Source organism: Lipophrys pholis (genome assembly GCF_963383615.2).
Source record: "Lipophrys pholis genome assembly, chromosome: 10".
In the NCBI taxonomy this organism is placed as follows: domain Eukaryota; kingdom Metazoa; phylum Chordata; class Actinopteri; order Blenniiformes; family Blenniidae; genus Lipophrys; species Lipophrys pholis.
Genome location: NC_137640.1, coordinates 5,930,455 through 5,950,457, shown reverse-complemented (window position 1 = coordinate 5,950,457; position 20,003 = coordinate 5,930,455). Strand labels below are relative to the sequence as shown.

The window sequence follows — 20,003 nt, the reverse complement described above, 5'->3', positions numbered from 1 at the left end:
ATTTACCTGTCAACAAAAAAAAAGAGTCTATACATATGTATTTAGAATGACAGAATGAACACAATTCAACTATTACAAGGAAATGCAGTGCTATACACAATCAAGTTGTGTTTTGAAATGACAACAGACAAAAAAAATAGTTAATTGTTATAGCTCAAGCTTCGAGTGTCAAAATTGTCCCCAATACAGAAGTCAAATTGTTAAAAAATTGATTTAAATAAATACGTAAACTGAAAGAGACCACAGACAAAACAACCCTCACACTATAATCAAAACTTTTTTTGCTTTATGATTTAGTTAAATAATCAATGACATGTAATGCCAGTAAATGTTTCACTACACAGCAGGTTTCTAAATACTTTAAAGTACATGTTTTGTGCAATACCACCTTTTGAAGATACCATGTACTAGAAAAACAAAGTCTGGAGGTCATGGTTAGAGAATATAAACTCATCACAAAAAGACGAGTAAAAAAAAAAAAAAGTTGAATAAAAGAAGAAATAGAGGACGGCGTAAGGGCACAAAGAAATCCCTGTGAGACCAGTGTGTGTGTGTGTGTGTGTGTATGAGCACTGCTTTGACCATGTGATGCACAGATAAAGGAGAGCGCAACTCAGCACTACGGGTGCCGTTGATGAATGATCCGACTTTTGTTTTAGTGGCAGGGAAGAATTTGGAGGGTCGCACGGCTGCTCAGAATAATGCTGCCCTTGTCTATTTGTCTGCAACCCAAGCATTAGTAAGCTCATATTGGGAAACAGTTACCCTTGAAACAGAGCGCAGCAAAAACAGTCATCTGGCTAATTCCGAGTCTGAGAGGAGGCTGCTGTGTCTCTTCTGCCATTTAAAGGAATCCAAAGAGGTGTCATTACACATCATGAGGCTTTCAAATCAAATGCACAAGTGGCAGGAAATAGTATGTGAACTCCTCGGAGTTTCCTACCTTTATGTAATCATTGGTGGGAGATTGTGATCCTGTCTACATCCACGATGTGCTTAACCTAAATACCACACAAGCTATTTGAACAAAACGCCTTAATCAAACAAATCCACGGCAACGTGCACAGTGCCGGTGAAAGTCAGTCCTTTTAGTTGAGTGTCCTGTTGCAGAAATAACTTCAACCAAGACTCTCCCTCCTCACAGACAGACCTTCTTCAGCTCAGTCATTTTCTTAGAATGTCTGGCCTGAATGGCTCTCTTAGGGTTATTTTAAATCATCTCATCAGATTAGAACCTGGGTTCTGACTGAGACACTCCAAAAAATTGTCTTTTTGTTTTTGAAACCGCTCTGTTCTAATTTTTTCTCCAAAATTCAGCTTTATGTCTCCTTGTTTCGCTTGAGCTTCAGCTGTCAGCTATCCAACCTGACATGACGCTGTCGGATGCCTTTAATAACTTACAAATTCCTTTCCCACTCATTGATGGCAAACTGTCTGGCATGATGCTCCCTCTACCGTACTTCACCAGTAGAATGTGGTTTTTATGTTGGGATGCCGGTTACAGGCCCAGTAATGCCTGCATGTTCTTCTCAATTCAAACAATGACGAACAGACACGTTCACTAGTTCCAGTGATTCCTTCAAGTCTTTAACCGTTACTCTAGAGCCTTTTTTTGTTCTGTATTGTGCCTTTGGTATCAACTTGGCTGGGTGCCCACTTCGAGGAAGACGAGCTCTTCTACTAAATCACCTCCATTGGAAGACAATCTGTCAAACTGGAATGGTGAATATATCTAAGGTATTTCCGCTGGTTTTGTAACCACTCCTATCTTCATGCATCTCAACAATTCACAACTGTCTTCAGAGATATCATTCATGTGAGGCACGAGTCACATCAGCAGAAGCTCCTTGTGAATGACACGATCAAAAACGGGTGTTTTTCAGAGGTGGCTGTAAACATCGGCCCAACTTTGTTTGCTCCTTTATTGTTCGGTCTCCAGGTTTGCCAACTCCTGACTTGAATTAGTTTTATGGCGTGATCAGCTTAGTCACTTAATCCTTCCACCGGTACTAAGAACGCTTAATGGATATTTTGGACATAAAAATAAGAAATATTAGAGATGGTTGGGTGGTGGTAGGTGAAAAACATTTGTGACTTAGATATCGAGAAAACAAAAGATGTTTGCCACTGTACCTGCAGCCCGAAGGAAAGAAAAAAAAAAAGATATTTAGTTAAACTTAAACTCTGTGTGTGTATTTATGAGGAGTACAATGATGAAAGAGGTGGTAGAAGATAATAAAGCACAACCCTGGTCTGGATGGCAGGTGAATGACTGATGTGATAAGTAATGAGCAAATGAATGAATCGTGGCATAAAGAGGGGGATGGATGCGAGGAAAGGAGGAGAGAAGTGAAGAAAAGGGCGCGCGGGTTCACTTTATTGCCCAGTCTCTTACATCCTGTACTGATCGATACTGAAGCACTAAAGGAGATGAGCGCCTGGAACGTGTGTGTGTGTGTGTCTGTGTGTGTGTGTGTAGATATTTATGCATACACATTCAAAGATAGTATACTTATTTGAAGTTAGGATGTGTGGTGATCTTGGGGGTTTCACATTTTCACCAGAAAACAAAAGCAGATGATTTTATTAATCAGACACACACACCAACGCAAATCGGCACAAAAGCAGAGCTAAGAATGGGATCTAGAAAATTAATGCGTGGTTGGGGGGGGGCAGATGAAGCAGGGCTTTAATTTATCCTCAAATGTGCATGTTTTATGGCTTTCTTAATTCCACTCCTGCTACTATTAATGGAGTTAATGTTGAGATTATATCTATTTTCTGGTGAAGGCGTCTGAAATACTGCAGGCGATTCCCCGCCCCGTCAAACCGCACCTCTGCACTAAATCATCCGCTAGAATCGTTATGGCTGAAACTCGGTGAAAGCACGGCATGCTGGGTAGGGAGAACCTCACTTCCTGTAGGTCTGAGAGGAAGAGTTTAACATACCATACTTTAGGAGATAAAATTGTGAACAAAAGAGGTACATAAAGGTCAAACTTTGATAATTTAACTTGATTTGCCGCAATGGAAGAATGTTCACTGATGAGTTGTGGTTTATGGATTGAAATTGTTAAGAACTGGCCAGACAAGTATTTTGTTAAGGGACAATTCTGCCTTTTTACAGTTTCTTCCAAGAGTCTATAACAATAGACTCTCAAAAACTGTGAAACAATCCGGTGTTTAATGACAAACCATTCAAGGTTCCATCTAGTGTTCGTGTTGAAGGATATTTTAAGACCTTTGTCTTTTCTCTTGTGATTCTTCAAGTCAGTCTTAAAACAATTAGATGGCATTTTTCCGTTTAAATAAAAAGACATGTATCACAATTCATGGATTGAAATATTCTTCAAATTGAACACATTCAATCTTCAAAAAGTGGGCTGGACATGTCAAGTGTACGTAGGCTTCGATCTAAACCACCCATGAACACGGTACGCCACCGGACTCAAAGTATCGACAAATATCAGCCCAGAGACAAGCACGCACTCACCCCAAGAGGATCAACCAACTCAGATAAGACTACACCCAGCCAGGAGGAGCCGGAGGAGAGCAAGAGAAGAGAGTGATGCAGAACTCACATACCTGGCCACAAGCCACAAGCCAAGGGTGGGTACGACCCAGAGCTCCAGGGCCCCACTGGCCAGGACCCAAACAGACACAGGGAGGGGAGTCCGCCACACACCTGGGAGCCAAGCCCACCCCACTGTCCTCTGGCCCCCAGTCAATCAGGCCAGTCAAGGGTAGGTATAATCCCACCCATAATTAAATATAATATGGCTGGAATTGCCTTAAAAAACATGACTTTTTTTTTTTTAAACAATCATTTGGCAATGATCAAGAGAATTATGAACATATATTGACATTTCATGGTTTCTTTAAAATCCATCCACTTTCAGTGCTTACAGATAGAGCTGATCCAAGCCAAGGCTAGGTGAAGAGCAGTGTACAACCACCCAGACGAATCCATCAGTTCATTAGAGGGCAGCAATAATATCAAAACTATAATTTGCACCTTGCAGTTGCATCCATATGCCAAGCAGCAAAATTGGAATTAAAACATGGGGTCATGGGAAAACTGACTTTAGCTTGGAGCTCGCAAATTCTATTGGTTTCTATGCAAAATCTGTGATTTTCTTCACTAAGATTTGTGTTATGTAACCACGTACGCACGGGAATCCTCTGGACTGCAGTGCGAGTCCAGGTCTGGTATTTTCTTTTAAAAATACGCTCAGGGTTCAGCTGTGAGCAGGCACAGAGATAAGAGCCGAGAACTTATGAGGACAGGGATCAGTGGGTCTGATAGGCCAAAGATGAAGAGCGGCACTCAGTAGTTAAGAGCAGAGAATATGAGCTCATGCTCCACTCAACAGCCTCAAATTGATAAAAGTGGCAGTGGTCTTTGGAGTTAAACAGATAGATAAGCATGAGAAAGGGGAAGGTAAGAGGATGAGGAGGGGTGTGGAAAGGGGGGGGGGGGCATCACTCCCCGGGGACTCGACCTGTCCCCCACTCCCTCCCTATCTCTTTCCTCACTTCCACACACTTGGTGATATTTCACAAGATGTCAGGGGGCTCAAATTGAAAATCCCTTGATGAATCAATATTTACTACAGCAGCTAAATGAATAGTAATAAGTCACCAGAGGCTGAGTCCAGCCACTGGCCGGGCTCCTCTGTCTCACCAAATCTGGATTACACAAATGAACCCTCATCACCGGCTCCCGCACAACGCACATGCAAATACACAACATGACTTAACAACGTATATACATTATCAAACTGAACAATTTAAAGTAGCTACCTAGATGAAATTTGTCAAAATAATGTTTGCCGTTAATAAATTACAATAATAAGGACTTGCTTTTTTCTACCCAGTCAGGTTTGGGGTTTGAAATCTTTGGTTTCTTCACACAGAAAATATCTACATGGCTGAATATCACAAAAAAACAGAGAGAATCAAACATAGCGATCATGTGAATAAACTGACCACCAATAAGTCATAAGATTACAGTTTTTACTGAACTGCATAAGAGCTTCAAAAGAAGTTGTAACTTGAAAAGCGAGGCTTTTAAATTGACGCAGGTACAGAAAGTACATTGTTCACAGTGATTTGACCCCGAAGAGAATCCTGTATTGTGATAAAAACACAACAATTCATATGTCCATATCTTCAATACGGCTTTATCAATGCTGAAGCTGATCCCAGATGATAATTGGAGAAGGCAGAGTACACCGTCGACAGATCACGAGTCCATCACAGGGCAGAGAGACAGACAAACATCGGCATGCGGCAGGTTAAAGAACAACAATCAGACTCAAATGCAGATATTTGAACTGCGGAGGGAATCAGAGAACTTGAACCAAGGCCATGCATGCACAAAACATGCACACAAACTCTTCATAGGCAGGTAACAAAGCCCTACCTGGACCTCAACTAGGAACGACTACACCACTGAGTAGCTAAATGTCTCATCAATCTATTAATTGATCTTCTCTCCTTTCCTTAGTTCAAACAGGGTTATGGCAGCAGTATGGAGAGCAAATATGACCAGAGATCACCGTACCCCACATCTTTCTGCAGCTCTTCGAGAGACATCCCAAGCTATCCCCTGACCAAATATACAAAGACATGATGTCCCCAGTTTGTTCTGCACCTATCCCAGGGGCTCCTGCCACTGAGGTATGCTTTGCAGAACTCTGTTGGAAATGACCAGTGGGCATCCTAATGAATCAGCTCAACTAGCTCCTTTCACTGTGGAGCACATCTAAATATATGCAATATTATCTAAATTAAGTCATGACGGTACTCTCACCAGCCTCAAAATAAACATCAATATTATCTACCTTTTGCAAGGAATCCCCAGATACTTTGAAAAACGTGAGGGACGGACAGTAACCATGCTGATGACATTATTGTCATAGTTGCAACAAAGGGAGACGTAAACCAAAAACTGTCAGATAACCAAATTAGCATTAGCAGTGTTTACCAATCGTAGAGCTACAAATAGAAGTGCATGAAAAAAATAAAACCACAATAATGGACAGAAAAGCCCCTTAGCAGTGGGATTCAAAATTTCAAACTTCTCAAGTCCACGATCAACGGCCACCACTGCCTAAGGTCATTGTTGTTGAACAGATAAAATGTATCTGCAATATTGTACCTGCCAATGTCTATGTACACTACTACCTATATACGTACCTATCTACCAACCGACTTGTGCATCTATAGACTTACATACAGTACATACCAACCTATAACTACATAATAACCTTACGAGATTGTCACATACCTCCCTACCGATCTATGTTCCCAACTATACATCTACCTACCCACAAACCTATAGATCTATGTATTAACTTATCCCCATACCCACATATTTACTGACCTACGTACCCGCCTATCTACATTCCCAACTGTCTACCAGCCAGGTAGTACCATGATGAATACAAACCTAAAAAAAAAAAAAAAAAAGAGATGATCCAGGCTGTAATGAGATTGAGAAAATGTCCCTCCCATCTCCCCGTCCCTCTGTATCACCCCTTGATGTGATGGTTTCCCGGCTGGTGTAAATTAATATGAGGAGCTCACTGGTGTAAATGCTTTATTCTCTGGGTTATCTACTGTGTAAAAATGAGTGCCATAAATTTCCGACCTCTTCCCACTCATGCCACACATGACTCAGACATAAAAGACGGGGCGCTGCTCTGCACGGAGGAACATTAGCCATTGAGTCACATTAACTTTACCCCTACAGGACGTGTGTGAGTGCATGGATTTGTCATCGTTAATGTGGATTACCTGGCAGATTGGATCTTCTTGGCACGCCATGAGAGAGCTGGGTTGTATTGGTGGGCGTACGTGAAGGTTGAGCCCGGGCGGGTCACCATCTTGTATCGCGACGTGAATACCCGTTGGTAGGTGGAGCTCGGATGTGATGAGGTGGAAGCGGGATCTAGAGACAGACATGATTAATAGATGATGAGTGAGGAGGTCCACATATGAAACGAAGAACATGCAGAAACACATCATTATAAATGCATAAACCAGCGCATTCCCACACAGACAGACACACAAGTTAGTGTGAGGACTCTGGCAGGTGTGCTCTTTAATAGGCTTCACATATAAAAATGAGAGGGAATAACAAAGGATGAATTTTTATGAGTCTAATAAATCAAACCCTCCGTCTCTTCCCTCACCGCCTTCATTCCTCCTGCCCGGCCTCCCTCCTTCTGTCTCACTTTAAGTCTCATTTGTTATATCATTTTACAAATCCATCAGGGAAGAAGCTTAAGAGTGGGGAGATCAGAATAGAAAAAAAAAAAGAAAAAAAAAGATAGGACTAAGTGTTTTTATCTATTTATTTATTTGCGTGGCTGTGTATCCATCATGTTGTTTTATGATGGTCGGAGCTGGGCTGGCACGCTCGCACATAGAGGAGAATTTGCATTGTGGATTGTCAGAGTACTTGTTTACATCAGTTTACCAAGATCAGACACTACACGAGTGCAGAAGTCTGAACGATAAAGCCAATGATGCTGCAATTACTGTTCATTTGCCTATAAAATTTGATCATTTCAAAAGTGTATTTGGAAAGACTCCTGCTCACTACTCCCTCATCGTTGATCTGTTAAACCCATGAGTCTGCCATCCTCTACACCAGCGGTTCTCAACCGTTTTCCAAAAAGCCGATCCAGATTACATCTAAATCTATAGTCGGACAGATCGGTAGGCATGTATGTATGTAGGCAGGTGAGCAGATTAATCTAAATACTGGTGAACAGTCCCACACTCACTGACATAAAAAAAAGCAGGTGTCATTAGAATAAAAACATAATTCAGCTTAAATCTTAAAGATATTATTCTGGGGTTTTTTTCATATATGAAAATACTATTTTTACATCTTGGTGTAAAATGAACCTGTTTTACATCACATGTTTACCATGAAATAATGTAACCCTAACATTGTGGAACAGCTAATGCAATCTACCACTCAAAGTACCAATCTTTCTTTCAACCTATGTAACTACCCACCTAGTTACATTGCTACATAGAACATCATGAGCAACAACATGGGTGCACACGTCGCAAGTGTAAAGACTGCAGGAGTTACTGCAGAAATGAGGACTAGTGTTTTGGCTCGATCCAACCGACAAGCTACTGCAGATCCAACTGGTACACAAGTTAATACTGTTTGAATTGAAACCCGGATGAATACACAGTGTGCTGCACATGGGACTGCAAAAGGGGACGGCCGGGCTTCGCAATATTAGGTGGTCAGAAAGTCATAGCTCTTTAGCAAGAATGTCAGACTCTCTCATCTGATGGGTTGTTTGTATTTTCATAGGTAGGCAAGACACAATACTCATAATTAAGAATGAAAAACTATGATCATCAGTGAAGCCTCACAAATCCACACAATATGCACTTCAGCTAAGTCTTTACGACGTTTTCAATGTGCTGCTGTATGAACAGTCTTTTGACCAAAAGTAATAGCTTTTCTCTTTCAAAATGAGATTTAATTATTTTCTATTTTCTTTTTTTTTTTTAAGTGCCCTGTAATAAATTGCCACAAGCTGAAAAACATTTTCATGAATTAAAAAAAACAAAAACAAACCTACAGGGGGAAAATCAAGATTCAAAGCAACATTGTTCAACATCCTCTATCACATTACTTCAGTCCCCTTAAAAAAAAAAAAAGTCATTATCTGCAGTTTCTCGTCCCCCTCCTATCCATCAGTCACTGCGGTGGTCAGTGACAGCACTCTGTCTTCCTAATGAGTGAAGAAAAGACAGAGGGAGGAGAGGCGTGAGAGGGGGATAACGAATGAGTTTATGCTCCCGGTGAGGAGCTCATTTCCCATCACCTCGTTCACAAGGCTTTAATTGCCAATCGTCGGGATTGTTGCCGTTTTAATTAGCGTCCCATAACAAACCGTGACCACAAGGGCCGTGGTGACAAACAATAAAATGATTCGATTTCCACTTCTTCACATCCCGCGCCCCCCCATCTCCGTCCCTCCCTCCCTCTCCCCCATTGCTCCTGCAGCTCTGGATCAGCTGGAGAATTCATCTCACACAAACATTTACTGTTCAACAAATCACTGAGAGCTGGAAGGGGCTGCCAAAACACCGACTCCATGTTCAGGACACACACCGACATCGAGTGAGGCTTTCAAGTGTAACTCTACGAGAAAGGCGTGGGCATGGGTTGGATATAACACTTTCTGTGCAGGAACGTGTCTGATAAAAGTGTGACAAGACTGGGAAACCAAAGAACTAGTGAACAGCTGTCCTGAACAATTACTCACACACTAATGGTGACGATCGCCATGCAAAGTGCTTGCATATCACTGAGGGAACTTGGGACTCAGTGTCCTGACCATGACCACACAGACAGGGCCGGAGGGGATTGAAAGATGATCCAGCCTACCAACTGAGCCACAGCCGGCCTCCAGTTTGAAATATATTCAGGTGTTTTCACACCTGTTGGTGCAGACCAGGACTCGCATTCAGTGCCAACTAAAATGGAAGTTAGTGCCTTATAGTTAGTAGGGGTTGCACTTAGTTTTCGTGCTCTGGTCCAAATCAGCAGGTTTCCATGACTACCGAGCAAGACAATATGAGTAATGTTGTGTTTCCAAGACGAGTGTACATGATGCCACAGGGTGTATCTATAGTCTTATATTTGGCCTAAAATATGAGAAAACGCCATAGGATTTTTGAGAAAAAAATTATGACTTTTGATGCACAAATTTACATTTTGCCATTAAGTTGTTGGTGAGTGAGAAAAAAAAAATAGGAACTGGGGAAAGAAAAAAATTTATTGTGCTTGCCATGACGCAAATTCATGGCAACTCTTTCATTTCCATTTTTTTTCCAGTATTTTCTTCAAAGCCTTGATTAATGTTTACCTCAGTTTTCTGGCTCAACAATACACTGTTATAATTTTGTGCCACAAAGTCAGACCATTCAGAGTCATAGAAACTACCATAACTTCCGGACTATTGAGCGCATCGGAATATAATCCACAACCACCAAATTTAAAAAGAAAAAAAGGAGGAAAAAAAGAAAGATCGGAGCAACATGATGCACTTGAACGGATCACCCATGTATCGGCGGCATGAAGCTCGTTAACCCGTAAAAATCCATAAAGTAGCCGTGCCATTGTTAAAGCCGCAAGGTTTAAAGCCTGTGAAAAAAGTAGTGGCTTATAGTCTGGAAATTACAGTAAAGACCTATTGAGCTGTCTCCTCAGTCAATTAGATCGATATATTTGTTTGGTCAGTTCATTTATTTTTTGCTTTTACAATCACCAATAACTTATCTGGAAAAGGTCATTTCACGCTCTTCCAAAAATCCGATTCCTCGATTTCTGCACGATCAGAGTCAAGTTTCCATGACTGCAATGGGAGCACCATGTTTACGTTAACATGAATTTTCACTTGAAACGCTGTTGTGTAAAATGGGCTTCAATTTTACTCCTGCAACACAGCAAAGGTTGGCTACTGATAACAGATCACACGTTGACATTAGTTCCCATTCATGTTAACTTCTGCTATAAAGTGAGTGTGACGTTCATTTTAATTCAGGTGCCACATACAGTCCAGCTTGATCTCAAATAAGGCCAAACCAGTGCAATAACGTACCCTGAACAAACATATCCTGAAAATATTCAGATGTCTTGTTTTTTTTTATGGTCACTTTTATGAAATCTGCTATGAACAACAGGAAATTTCTTCACTACAACAATACAATCAGAAATTCTACTTGCCACAATACTTCTCTTCAGACTAATTGTTGGCTCTTCTACCCTCGTCTTTTTATGTTGTCATGTCAGTGTTGCATTTTAACCTCCACTCTCTACACAAACAATGCTAAGAGTCAGATGACTGGTGGCTCCTTCTTCAATATCCGGAGATCAAGCTTCAGCAAACCACGTCTACATAAATGGCAATTAAACAAACTGGCTTAGGCTGAACTTGTGATACACCTCGTGAATCCTTGATAGGTGTTGAAACTAACAAAACGTCCTTTTTTGAATTCTAACTACATGTTCACATAAATATAAACTTTGCCGCTTGTTCTGTGGGAGAAAAGATGTTTGTCGGGTTGTGACAGAAAGCCCTACTGACGACAGATAAATAAAAACGGGACCACACATGAGCTGTGTAGAGAGTATATGGGTGGGGGTTTGTGCAGGATTAGTTGCCTGGCTTATAGTCGCTCTTTCTCCCACAATCCATCTGAAGTGCAGTCAGAGCTATTTGGGCGTCCTGGCAGATGACAAATAGAGCTTGTCAAAGGTGCTGCCACCCCTCCCACCCTGCAACCTCATATGCCCCCCCCCCACATCCCGAACCGGCACTTCAATCTGTTTTTGAACCTTTGTCGCAAACGTGACGACACCCACCGTGTCCAAGACGCTGTCACACAACTGTTCCACCTTGGCTACTGTTTAATGACATCTATAGTGAGCTGCATTGCTGGTGTGTGTGTGTGTGTGTGTGTGTGTGTGTGTGTGTGTGTGTGTGTGTGTGTGTGTGTGTGTGTGTGTGTGTGTGTGTGTGTGTGTGTGTGTGTGTGTGTGTGTGTGTGTGTGTCAGCGGGGATGGATGGACGGTGTTGCTCTGATTGTAAACCACTGCAGGTTGTGTTGGTTGAGTGGCTCTGGGAGCAATGGGGTCTCAATCTTTCACTACAGGACCATGACCAATGAGCTTGTGAGCGAATACACACACACAAAAGCGAGCACACACACACGCGTATACACCTGGGGTCTCAATCTTTCCCTAATAGACCTTTGACAGTGGCCTGCCTTGTGAGTGTGCCCCGCGCTGTGAAGACACCATTTGCGGACGCATGCAGCATCGCACGCCGTCCATCCATCTCTCACTGACTCGCCACCGTGAATCCACAGATAATCTGCTCTCTTGCGCTGCACTCATTGCTTCTTTCGCAAGGAGGTTGCCTTGATGCCACGACCCCCACTAAAGGGTTGTTGTGACACGTTTGCTACAGGTCTTCCCTCTCCGAGTCTGCTGCTTTTGAACTAATACTACAAAAGGTGAAAGAGACATGTTCATCATCATTCCTGCATGACTATTATAGTTCTGACAAAGGAGGATGACTCTTTGGTGTGTTGGTCATTAAGAGTTCTCCATCATCAGAAGTCACAGAAACCAACATCGGAGTCATGTATAACCCTAATATGAGAATAAAGGATTTGCTGATGGCAATACTAGAAGACTAGAATGCCAACATATCCGATCTGAACTTGAGGTGGATGGACATTCACTGAAATCGACTTCTTAGCTGAGCTGCTGATCAGTGAGGGAGGAGTGGTATCGGTCATGTTGATATTTTTCTTAAAATAAACAGTAACAAATGTAAAATTGCAAAAGATGAATTATTCTTGCGCTGATTGTAAATTTCCTACTGATGGAATGAATGAAGAACCATCCCTTTCTTCAGTGATGCTCAACGGTGCTAAGTGAATGCTAACGAGAAGCTAAGGAATGCTAGCAACATATGTTGTGGCAGATGTGTTACTAACTGCTAATTCACACCAGGCATGGCTGCACAGCTGCACATTGTACGAGCGGCGGCCAATCTACACCGTGCTCGTGTTTTCACTAGAAGCAGCTCAGCGCTTTGTTCCACAAACAATGCAATGACAAGTTGTGTAGATCAGATTGGGACAGACAGGAAGTACTTGGACAAGTGTGTTGTGATGTCATGTTTAAGAAAAACCCAGTGAATTCACATGCCAGTAATAAAAGCCACAAAGACCGTTTCTACTGGTAAGAAACATCTTGGGTAATTGTAATAATTGTAACTGCATTATTAGAATTATTAGAATGATTAGGATTCAATAATTCTAATGATCAGTGGTTTTAACCCTCTTCCCTGAAGTATCCTTATATTGCCTCTAACAAATACTACTGACCCTCTGTCTGATCTCTGATTTGGCAAAACAGTACAGTGAGAACCGAAATGTAAGTGGACACACCCGCTTTTAGTAAAAGTCTTCAAAATAAATGCATTGGGAAGTTTCCATGGTCTGGTGCAGATTGGGAGTTTTGTTCCAACTTTTGTGAGCAACACAGTTGCTCCAGTTCAAATCTCTTTAAAAGTCAATTTTCCAAATGCTGTTAAATCTACGGTGTTCAAACACTTATCCTCTCCATGATACAACTTGTATCATAACTCTGTTCTGTTAGGCCAGATGGGGAATCCACTCAGACCTGGTGACAGGTCCCGAATATACAGCCTGCTTTCTCAAAGCTAAGAGACAGATCGAGCATCATATAAGTGGATCTTAAGAGTGTTAAACTGGAGTCTTTTTCCTAAGACGACGGAGTCTCATGTAAGCAGTGTCAACCTAACACGAAGTAAAGTTGCCTTCTAGCCTCAGTAGAACCCAGTTTAAATGGCTGACAGGCCACTGCACTGCACCTCCATCCTCTTAGGGGATTCCCCCCCCCCCAGTAGCGTGCCTCTCTGTACCTGACGGCTAATTCCAGAGAACAGCGGTCTCTGTCTGCCCCCTCCCTGGGGTGACCCGATGGATCATAAATCTTATTATTGACAGTGCCTGTTCCCTCTGCCATCCCATGTTCTAGTCCCCCGGGGCTCATCCTCTGACTCCCACCGCTCCGCCGCTCTTACGGGAGACAGCGGTGCCATGCTAACATCAGACTTAACAAGGGAGTTGCCGCAGTTTTTGGATCCCTCTGCGAGCCAGCGCCGTTATGATAATGTGATCGCTGCATGCGTGACACCCGGTGATACTTTCTGACAGACTACCGGGATGTGTCAACAGAGTTTGATGCCCCACCCTGCCAACAGAGAGCTGCATTCCAGCGACTTAAAAGTACTGGTATCCTGTAACTCGTCGGAAAGGATCGTGTCCTCCTACAGTGGGATCAGAATGTGAGCGTCACGGGATTCATTGCGTGTGAACGGGTTTAAAGTTTGTTTTAAGAAAACTATGAGGAAAACACAGTAATATGGGAACAGACACATTTGAATGAAACACCAATCAATTCTTGACAATGTGTTTCCCTGAATGATTCACTTCAAGTGGTCTAAAGCTGTTTGTCGTGAAGCTTGTGACAAGTAATTTGCAAAATATGCCATAACTTTGGAAGAGCCTTCTGAACATACTTAAAACCGAGGTTACTTGTATTAGGTGATTAAAAATAAGTATCTACTTAATCCTAGGCCGTGTATTTAGTTTAGTATAAGTAGTATTTAGTTAGCCTTGATATTTCCATGAGCTTCAGACCTAGTATAACGTTTCTGCTAAATTTGTCAAGACTACAGTTGGAACTCGGCAGCAGCTCTTTAGAAGTTCAGAACTATGAGCATTTTTGTGGATTCAGCCTCAAAATCATTGTCCTATAAGGCTGTACACAATGTATTGCAAATTTATCATTAGAGCATTGCAAATATTGCAAAAGACTGAATGAACTGTGATCATTTTGGTCAAAATGACAGAATATCATACGTGAAAGAAAAGTGCAAATGAGAACAAATATTTGTGCAATCAACTATTTACATTTTTTCAATCAATTGACAGCCCTTTTCATAATGATATCAGCGTCATAGGGAACTTTTTAAAGTAAACAGGCAATTTGCCAATTTGCAATTAAAGGAACTGAAGCTTCTATTTACCACCATTTCCGGCTAAAACTTTACATTGAAGGATGAACCAGAACTAAATTAAAAACTGTCGCTTTGGAATGACCAGCCAGTCTAACCTCAACTATGCCCTTTAAATATTTGTTGTAAATGCACCTTTATACATACACCATTAATTAAATGCAATTTTGATTTAATGTCCCATTCTGAGTGTTTTAATGAAGTTACACAGGTTTGAAGAGGGATTTCTTCTGCTTTCATAATTCATCTTTATTTGATTAGATTCGAAATTATACTGAGCCAAAAGGATGCATCAGTGCATGTTTGTGTACTTTTTAGGGCTGCAGTTTGACTTCATTTGCCTTTGGATTCATTCCTGAGGACTAAAAACAGACCTGGCTGCAGAGAACCGGTGTTACTGTAAATGTGATGACAGACAGACGGCATTAATCAATTGCTCCTCGGTTCGTGACCAAATTAACACCGGCTACAAAGTTGGATGCCAGAGGACGTGCTGTATTATATTTAAACAAAGTATTTCTGTATGATGGACCTGCTATGGTGTTTTTTTTTTTTAAGGGGAATACTCAGGGGCTCCATTAGTGTGTGTGTGTGGATGAAGTGGTGGATTGACACAAAGTGACAGGCTGATGGGGCCGCATAATGACACGGGAGGCGGCCTGTGCGTGCCAACAGCAGATGCTGTCAGCCAGGGTGGTGGTGATGTCACCACACGGAGGCGTGTCGGGGTGGGTGGGTAGTAGGTGGTAGTCTGGGGAGGTGGGTGGCTGTGGCGGTAGATGTGGGGGGGCGTAGTGACTTGTGGCCTCGTCCATCATCGCAGTGGAGCCATGAACTGTAACATATACCAGCTGACCCGGGGAACCTCAGACAGGGGGGGGGATGGCTCCTCCATCCAGGCAAACGCAAACACAACTGCAACATTGTAGGCCACTTCCCATATAAATGTAAATCACAAACTAATGCATATAATATAACCCTCCTAAAAGTAGTCTAAAAATGGTAAATAATAAATAATTAGAGGGTCAGCTCCTTCAAGCTGAGGGCTGCTTGGAGAACAGGTGACGTCCGGGGCAAGATGAGTCCTACAAATTGCGGATTGCTTTCTTTCAGTGTGTGGAATGTCTCTAAAGCTGGACTTTATATCCTCATCCTCAGCCTGGGAGTTCTCCATGTCATCTTCTTTTGCAAGAAACAGTTCCAACACCCAATGCGTCTTTAACGACATGGTCATGAAAGTCCACGAAAATGTGAGTGCGTCTTTACCTGAAGCTGCGACATGCCTTTAGTGTTCTAATTACATTATCATCCACTGTGCCCTGAATGCGCTTGTTTTCCTTGTTGTGCAGGCTAAATATATCCCAGATTTGGTTTTAAGGTCAATGAAACATGCACTTTGTCCCGGCATAGCTGCACAAAGATCTGTTTGTTGATCGTGGAAGATTTAAGAAAGTTAGTCATCGCAGCGCCTCCATCTGCATAGCGTATAAGCAAATTCTGATGGGGACCACTGTGCTTTGTGAGCGTTAACTATATCTACTAAAACGGGCACTCGGTGGAGCGCATACTGGCATATTGGCTTGTTAATAGCACTCAAAAGATGCAACCATTGCCTGCTTCTGATTGCATCAAGTCCTGGCAAAAGGGCCTGTTTGGTGAACTGGAGACGCTTCAGCTTGAACAGTTTCAAACTTTCATTTGCCAGTTTTTTTGTTGTTGTTGTTTTTTTTACAGGAATAGATGCAGTTCAGCACAACCTCTGTCCATCACTTATATGAAGCCATATTCTATGTAACTCTCTTGGCACACACGGTTTTTCTTTTTGATGGATTCATCTTTCCCTTTTCCCTGACACGTCGCCATGTCTTCTCCTGCTGGGTCGCTTGTTTTGATAGCTCTCCTTTGTATTTACTGCAGACAGGATGTTCACACTCAACACACCCAAGTCACAATATAGACTTTGAAATTGTTTTAAATAGCTATTTTTTTTTTTTTTTAAAGAAATAATACACAATAAAAATGTAAATGTCAAGCTTGGTAGTTTTTCACATAAATTAATTAAATGCTTACTCATCTATATTCAAAATGTTTAAAAAAAAAAAATGTTATACCCCTTAAAATCAAGAGAGCTTTGGGAATCACTGCTCCATATTATAAAAGTTAACCCAATAACTTTACTCAGAAATAATTCAATCAAAATGCTAGAAATGGGTGTTCATAGTTGCAGCTACTATCATTTTCATGGATATCAAAAAGCGCTTTACATAATATCCACAATGATGAAATCAGCCTGTTTTAACAGTGTACATCAGTGTGTAAATCATTTGTATATTTTCCAAAAGAAAAATGTCCTCTTTTCTGTCGAACAGACAATTTCTTTATCTTGACAGCACCATCACTAAGTAGTTTTTCAAATGTTGAATAATATGTAAGGAGACATGGCAAGATACTTGATGAATAATTGAATGATAATTGCCTCCTATATGTGCTTTTTCCAGAGTCGCCATATGCTCCTATAGCCATAAAGAACATCAATAGTGTAAATAAGACATGATGAAAACATGCATTTCCTGTGAACCCAACCTTGACCCTGACCCCAACCCTGAAAGTGGACAAAATCCCAGGCGGCTATCGGGACTCCGTCAGGTTGTGATTTTCCTCCAACAACTTCCTGTGAGTCACATGATGTTTGTGTCACACACAGGTGTCGTGTTTGGTCAAAGGCATGACTACAGCTGTCAATCAGTGCATGCCATTAGACGCATCAGGAGGAAAAGCCTGGGGCTTTGTCCACTTAAGCACGGCCATTATTACATAGGTTGTATGTGCATCTACACGAGTGTATGGAGGGGGTGTATGTGTGGGTATCTGTGAGTGAAAGGAGGAAGAGGAGGGGGTAAGCGTGTGTCATAAAAACCTTTTTCAAGTGTGACTGTGGGGCTCTTGAAGGTTAAGTGAGTGAATCCCTAAAGGGCAATGCCAGATTTCACAAGGGATGTGAACTTCTGCCCTTAACAATACATGTCAAGACCCCTGAGCATTAAAGCAGTGCTGGGGGTGGGCAGCAGTGGGAATTAGTGACTGTAAGCATTTGTTTTTATCTTCAGAATGTAAAAAGAAACTGAATGACAATGACCTGAATTAGACGTCTTGGTTTAATTTCTAGAAATATTACAGACTCTGAAATAGTCGCTTTAGTTCCCGTATGATGGGGAAAAAGGCAAAAATATTGGTATTTGTAGATGCAGACGCAGACGCAGATACATGCATGTAGGCATGTGCGAGAACACAACAGACATGTCAACACGGCGCATATTGCTGATAGACAAGAATTGATAACGAGTAAACTACTGCATGGTATATGCTAATCATTCTTGCTGCTTGTATTCTGCTATAAAGAAATAAACCACGAATCTTGAAGGACTGATGTCAGTTTCAGTCCAGTTTCCTGTAGATCAGTATGTGTATCCTGGTTTCTGAGCTTAAGGAGGCCAGCCCTCTGAACTATGCAATTTTTATATTGCGTCTTTAATCCCAGAAAAACTCTTTATTGGACCTCTTGGCTGACAAACTGGAATAAAGCAATACTCGGATGGAGAAGCTGCTGTGTGGGCACCCACTATGTTGGTTTGACTCAGACTGATGTGTTAAAAAGACGCATGCGTGGACATGCAGTTTGTCAGCATGCATACATGCACGTGCACACAAACACACAGACACAGGTGGCTCACTGCTACAGATTTAACGCAGCACCGAGGTTCTGGTTGCAGATGCCAGTGTGCAGGGAATCCATCATACTGCCGATTCCTTGGGGCCAATGAGTGATGGACCCCAGTCAGCCGGCCGGTCACCAAGCCCTCAGCTTCTGTTTCAACCACTGAGTGAGAGACAAGGGGGTGATGTACACACCCGCCGGGAGACGCACAAGCATCATGAATGTGTCAAAGTGTTAAGAGAGAAGGAGGGAAGAGGGTGTCGAAAAGGTAACCGTATACAGCCATAAGGAGCATTTACAGTAGGCGTCCTTTACACTGAAAGCAGAGGCGTATCTTTGGGAAAGGTTAGTCTTACATACAACTGCATTGCAGCAAGGTCAAAGAGCCAAAAACACCGGCTTCTGTGTGCCACTTAGTTCCCACACTGCCAAACCACCAGCATCATTTCCACCGTCATCTCAATTTATGAAGGGAGAAGAATGGAGGCAATGCTGAATGGTAGTTTCATGGATTATCACCAAGTGTGTAAAATTAAATGCACATCAGTTTACACATACTAATCACATTTAGTGTCTGGCAGGCAAAATAAAATTCTATTTTGATGTTGTCGTTCTACATCAATATCCTGCTAAATACAAGCCGGTTTCCATTTTAAAAGCATTATAAGACCGATATCAGTTACTTCACATAGGTATGGTGCAGAAAAAATCCTATCATGCGAGTGTTAAATTAAAAATATCAGCGGTGGCTCAGAACAACAAGACAAGACAAGACAGTTAGTCCGACAAGTGGGAAATAGTAGGAAAAGTACTTTGATGTCCAGCTCGCCAGAAATAGTAAATGAATTATGTCAATATCATGTTTTTCTTAGCATTTCAACAATCCCCACACTCTTTCACATTGCCAGTCTCATTCAGACACATTCACACGACAGTTGCCTGGCTAGGACCACACACATCAATGGGAGCAACATGAATCTTGGAGTTTTGCACAAGGTGCCAAAGGGGCGAAATAAATAAATGGAGCATAACATTGATCTAACACATATGACGGCGGTTCCCAATTTGTGATCCCTGACTATCTTGGGAGGTACAACCAGTCGTTTTCTGTGTGCAAGTTGTCAAATGTAGATTTGCACTTCCTAGAATCCAGAGGGGGCCTTTGAAACGAACATTTTTATTTTGCTGACTTCCGTTTTTGTCCGTTGATGAGAATTAGTGTAACCATGAGAATCTGCCTACACTGTAGCACTTTATTAAATATGAAATTGGAGAGGGGGTCTCCAGCCTTTCTTAGAAGTAATGGGGAGGAAACTAATAAAAATACTACAGCTGTACAACTCGTTCCGCAGCACCTTGTATTTGGCAGCAACCCATTACTGCATATTAAAGTGGAAGAGCAGTTGAAAGGTTGGGACACTTGATGTTTAATACAGTGACATTACTTTCCTAAAAATAAAAGCGAAACCAAGCAAGCTCCCCATGTCTTTACCGAGTTGATCATCCAGAGCAGTGATGCCGATACTTGACCTTTGAGTCTGGACGTAATGAAGAGGGCCTGCTAGAATAACTACTTGTGTGCGACGGTTCACTCTGGTGACCGACCACCATCAGCTCAGTA

General features: G+C 41.9%; 1 protein-coding gene across 1 annotated transcript in view; it reads right to left on the bottom strand.

The window, feature by feature from the left end:
- zc3h3 (zinc finger CCCH-type containing 3) overlaps positions 1-20,003 on the bottom strand; it is a 66,949-nt gene that overhangs the window by 22,798 nt on the left and 24,148 nt on the right. Inside the window, exon 4 of the mRNA XM_080473886.1 lies at positions 6,802-6,955. Within this exon, the coding sequence (XP_080330012.1) occupies positions 6,802-6,955 (154 nt within the window). The remainder of the gene's footprint in view (positions 1-6,801; positions 6,956-20,003) is intronic.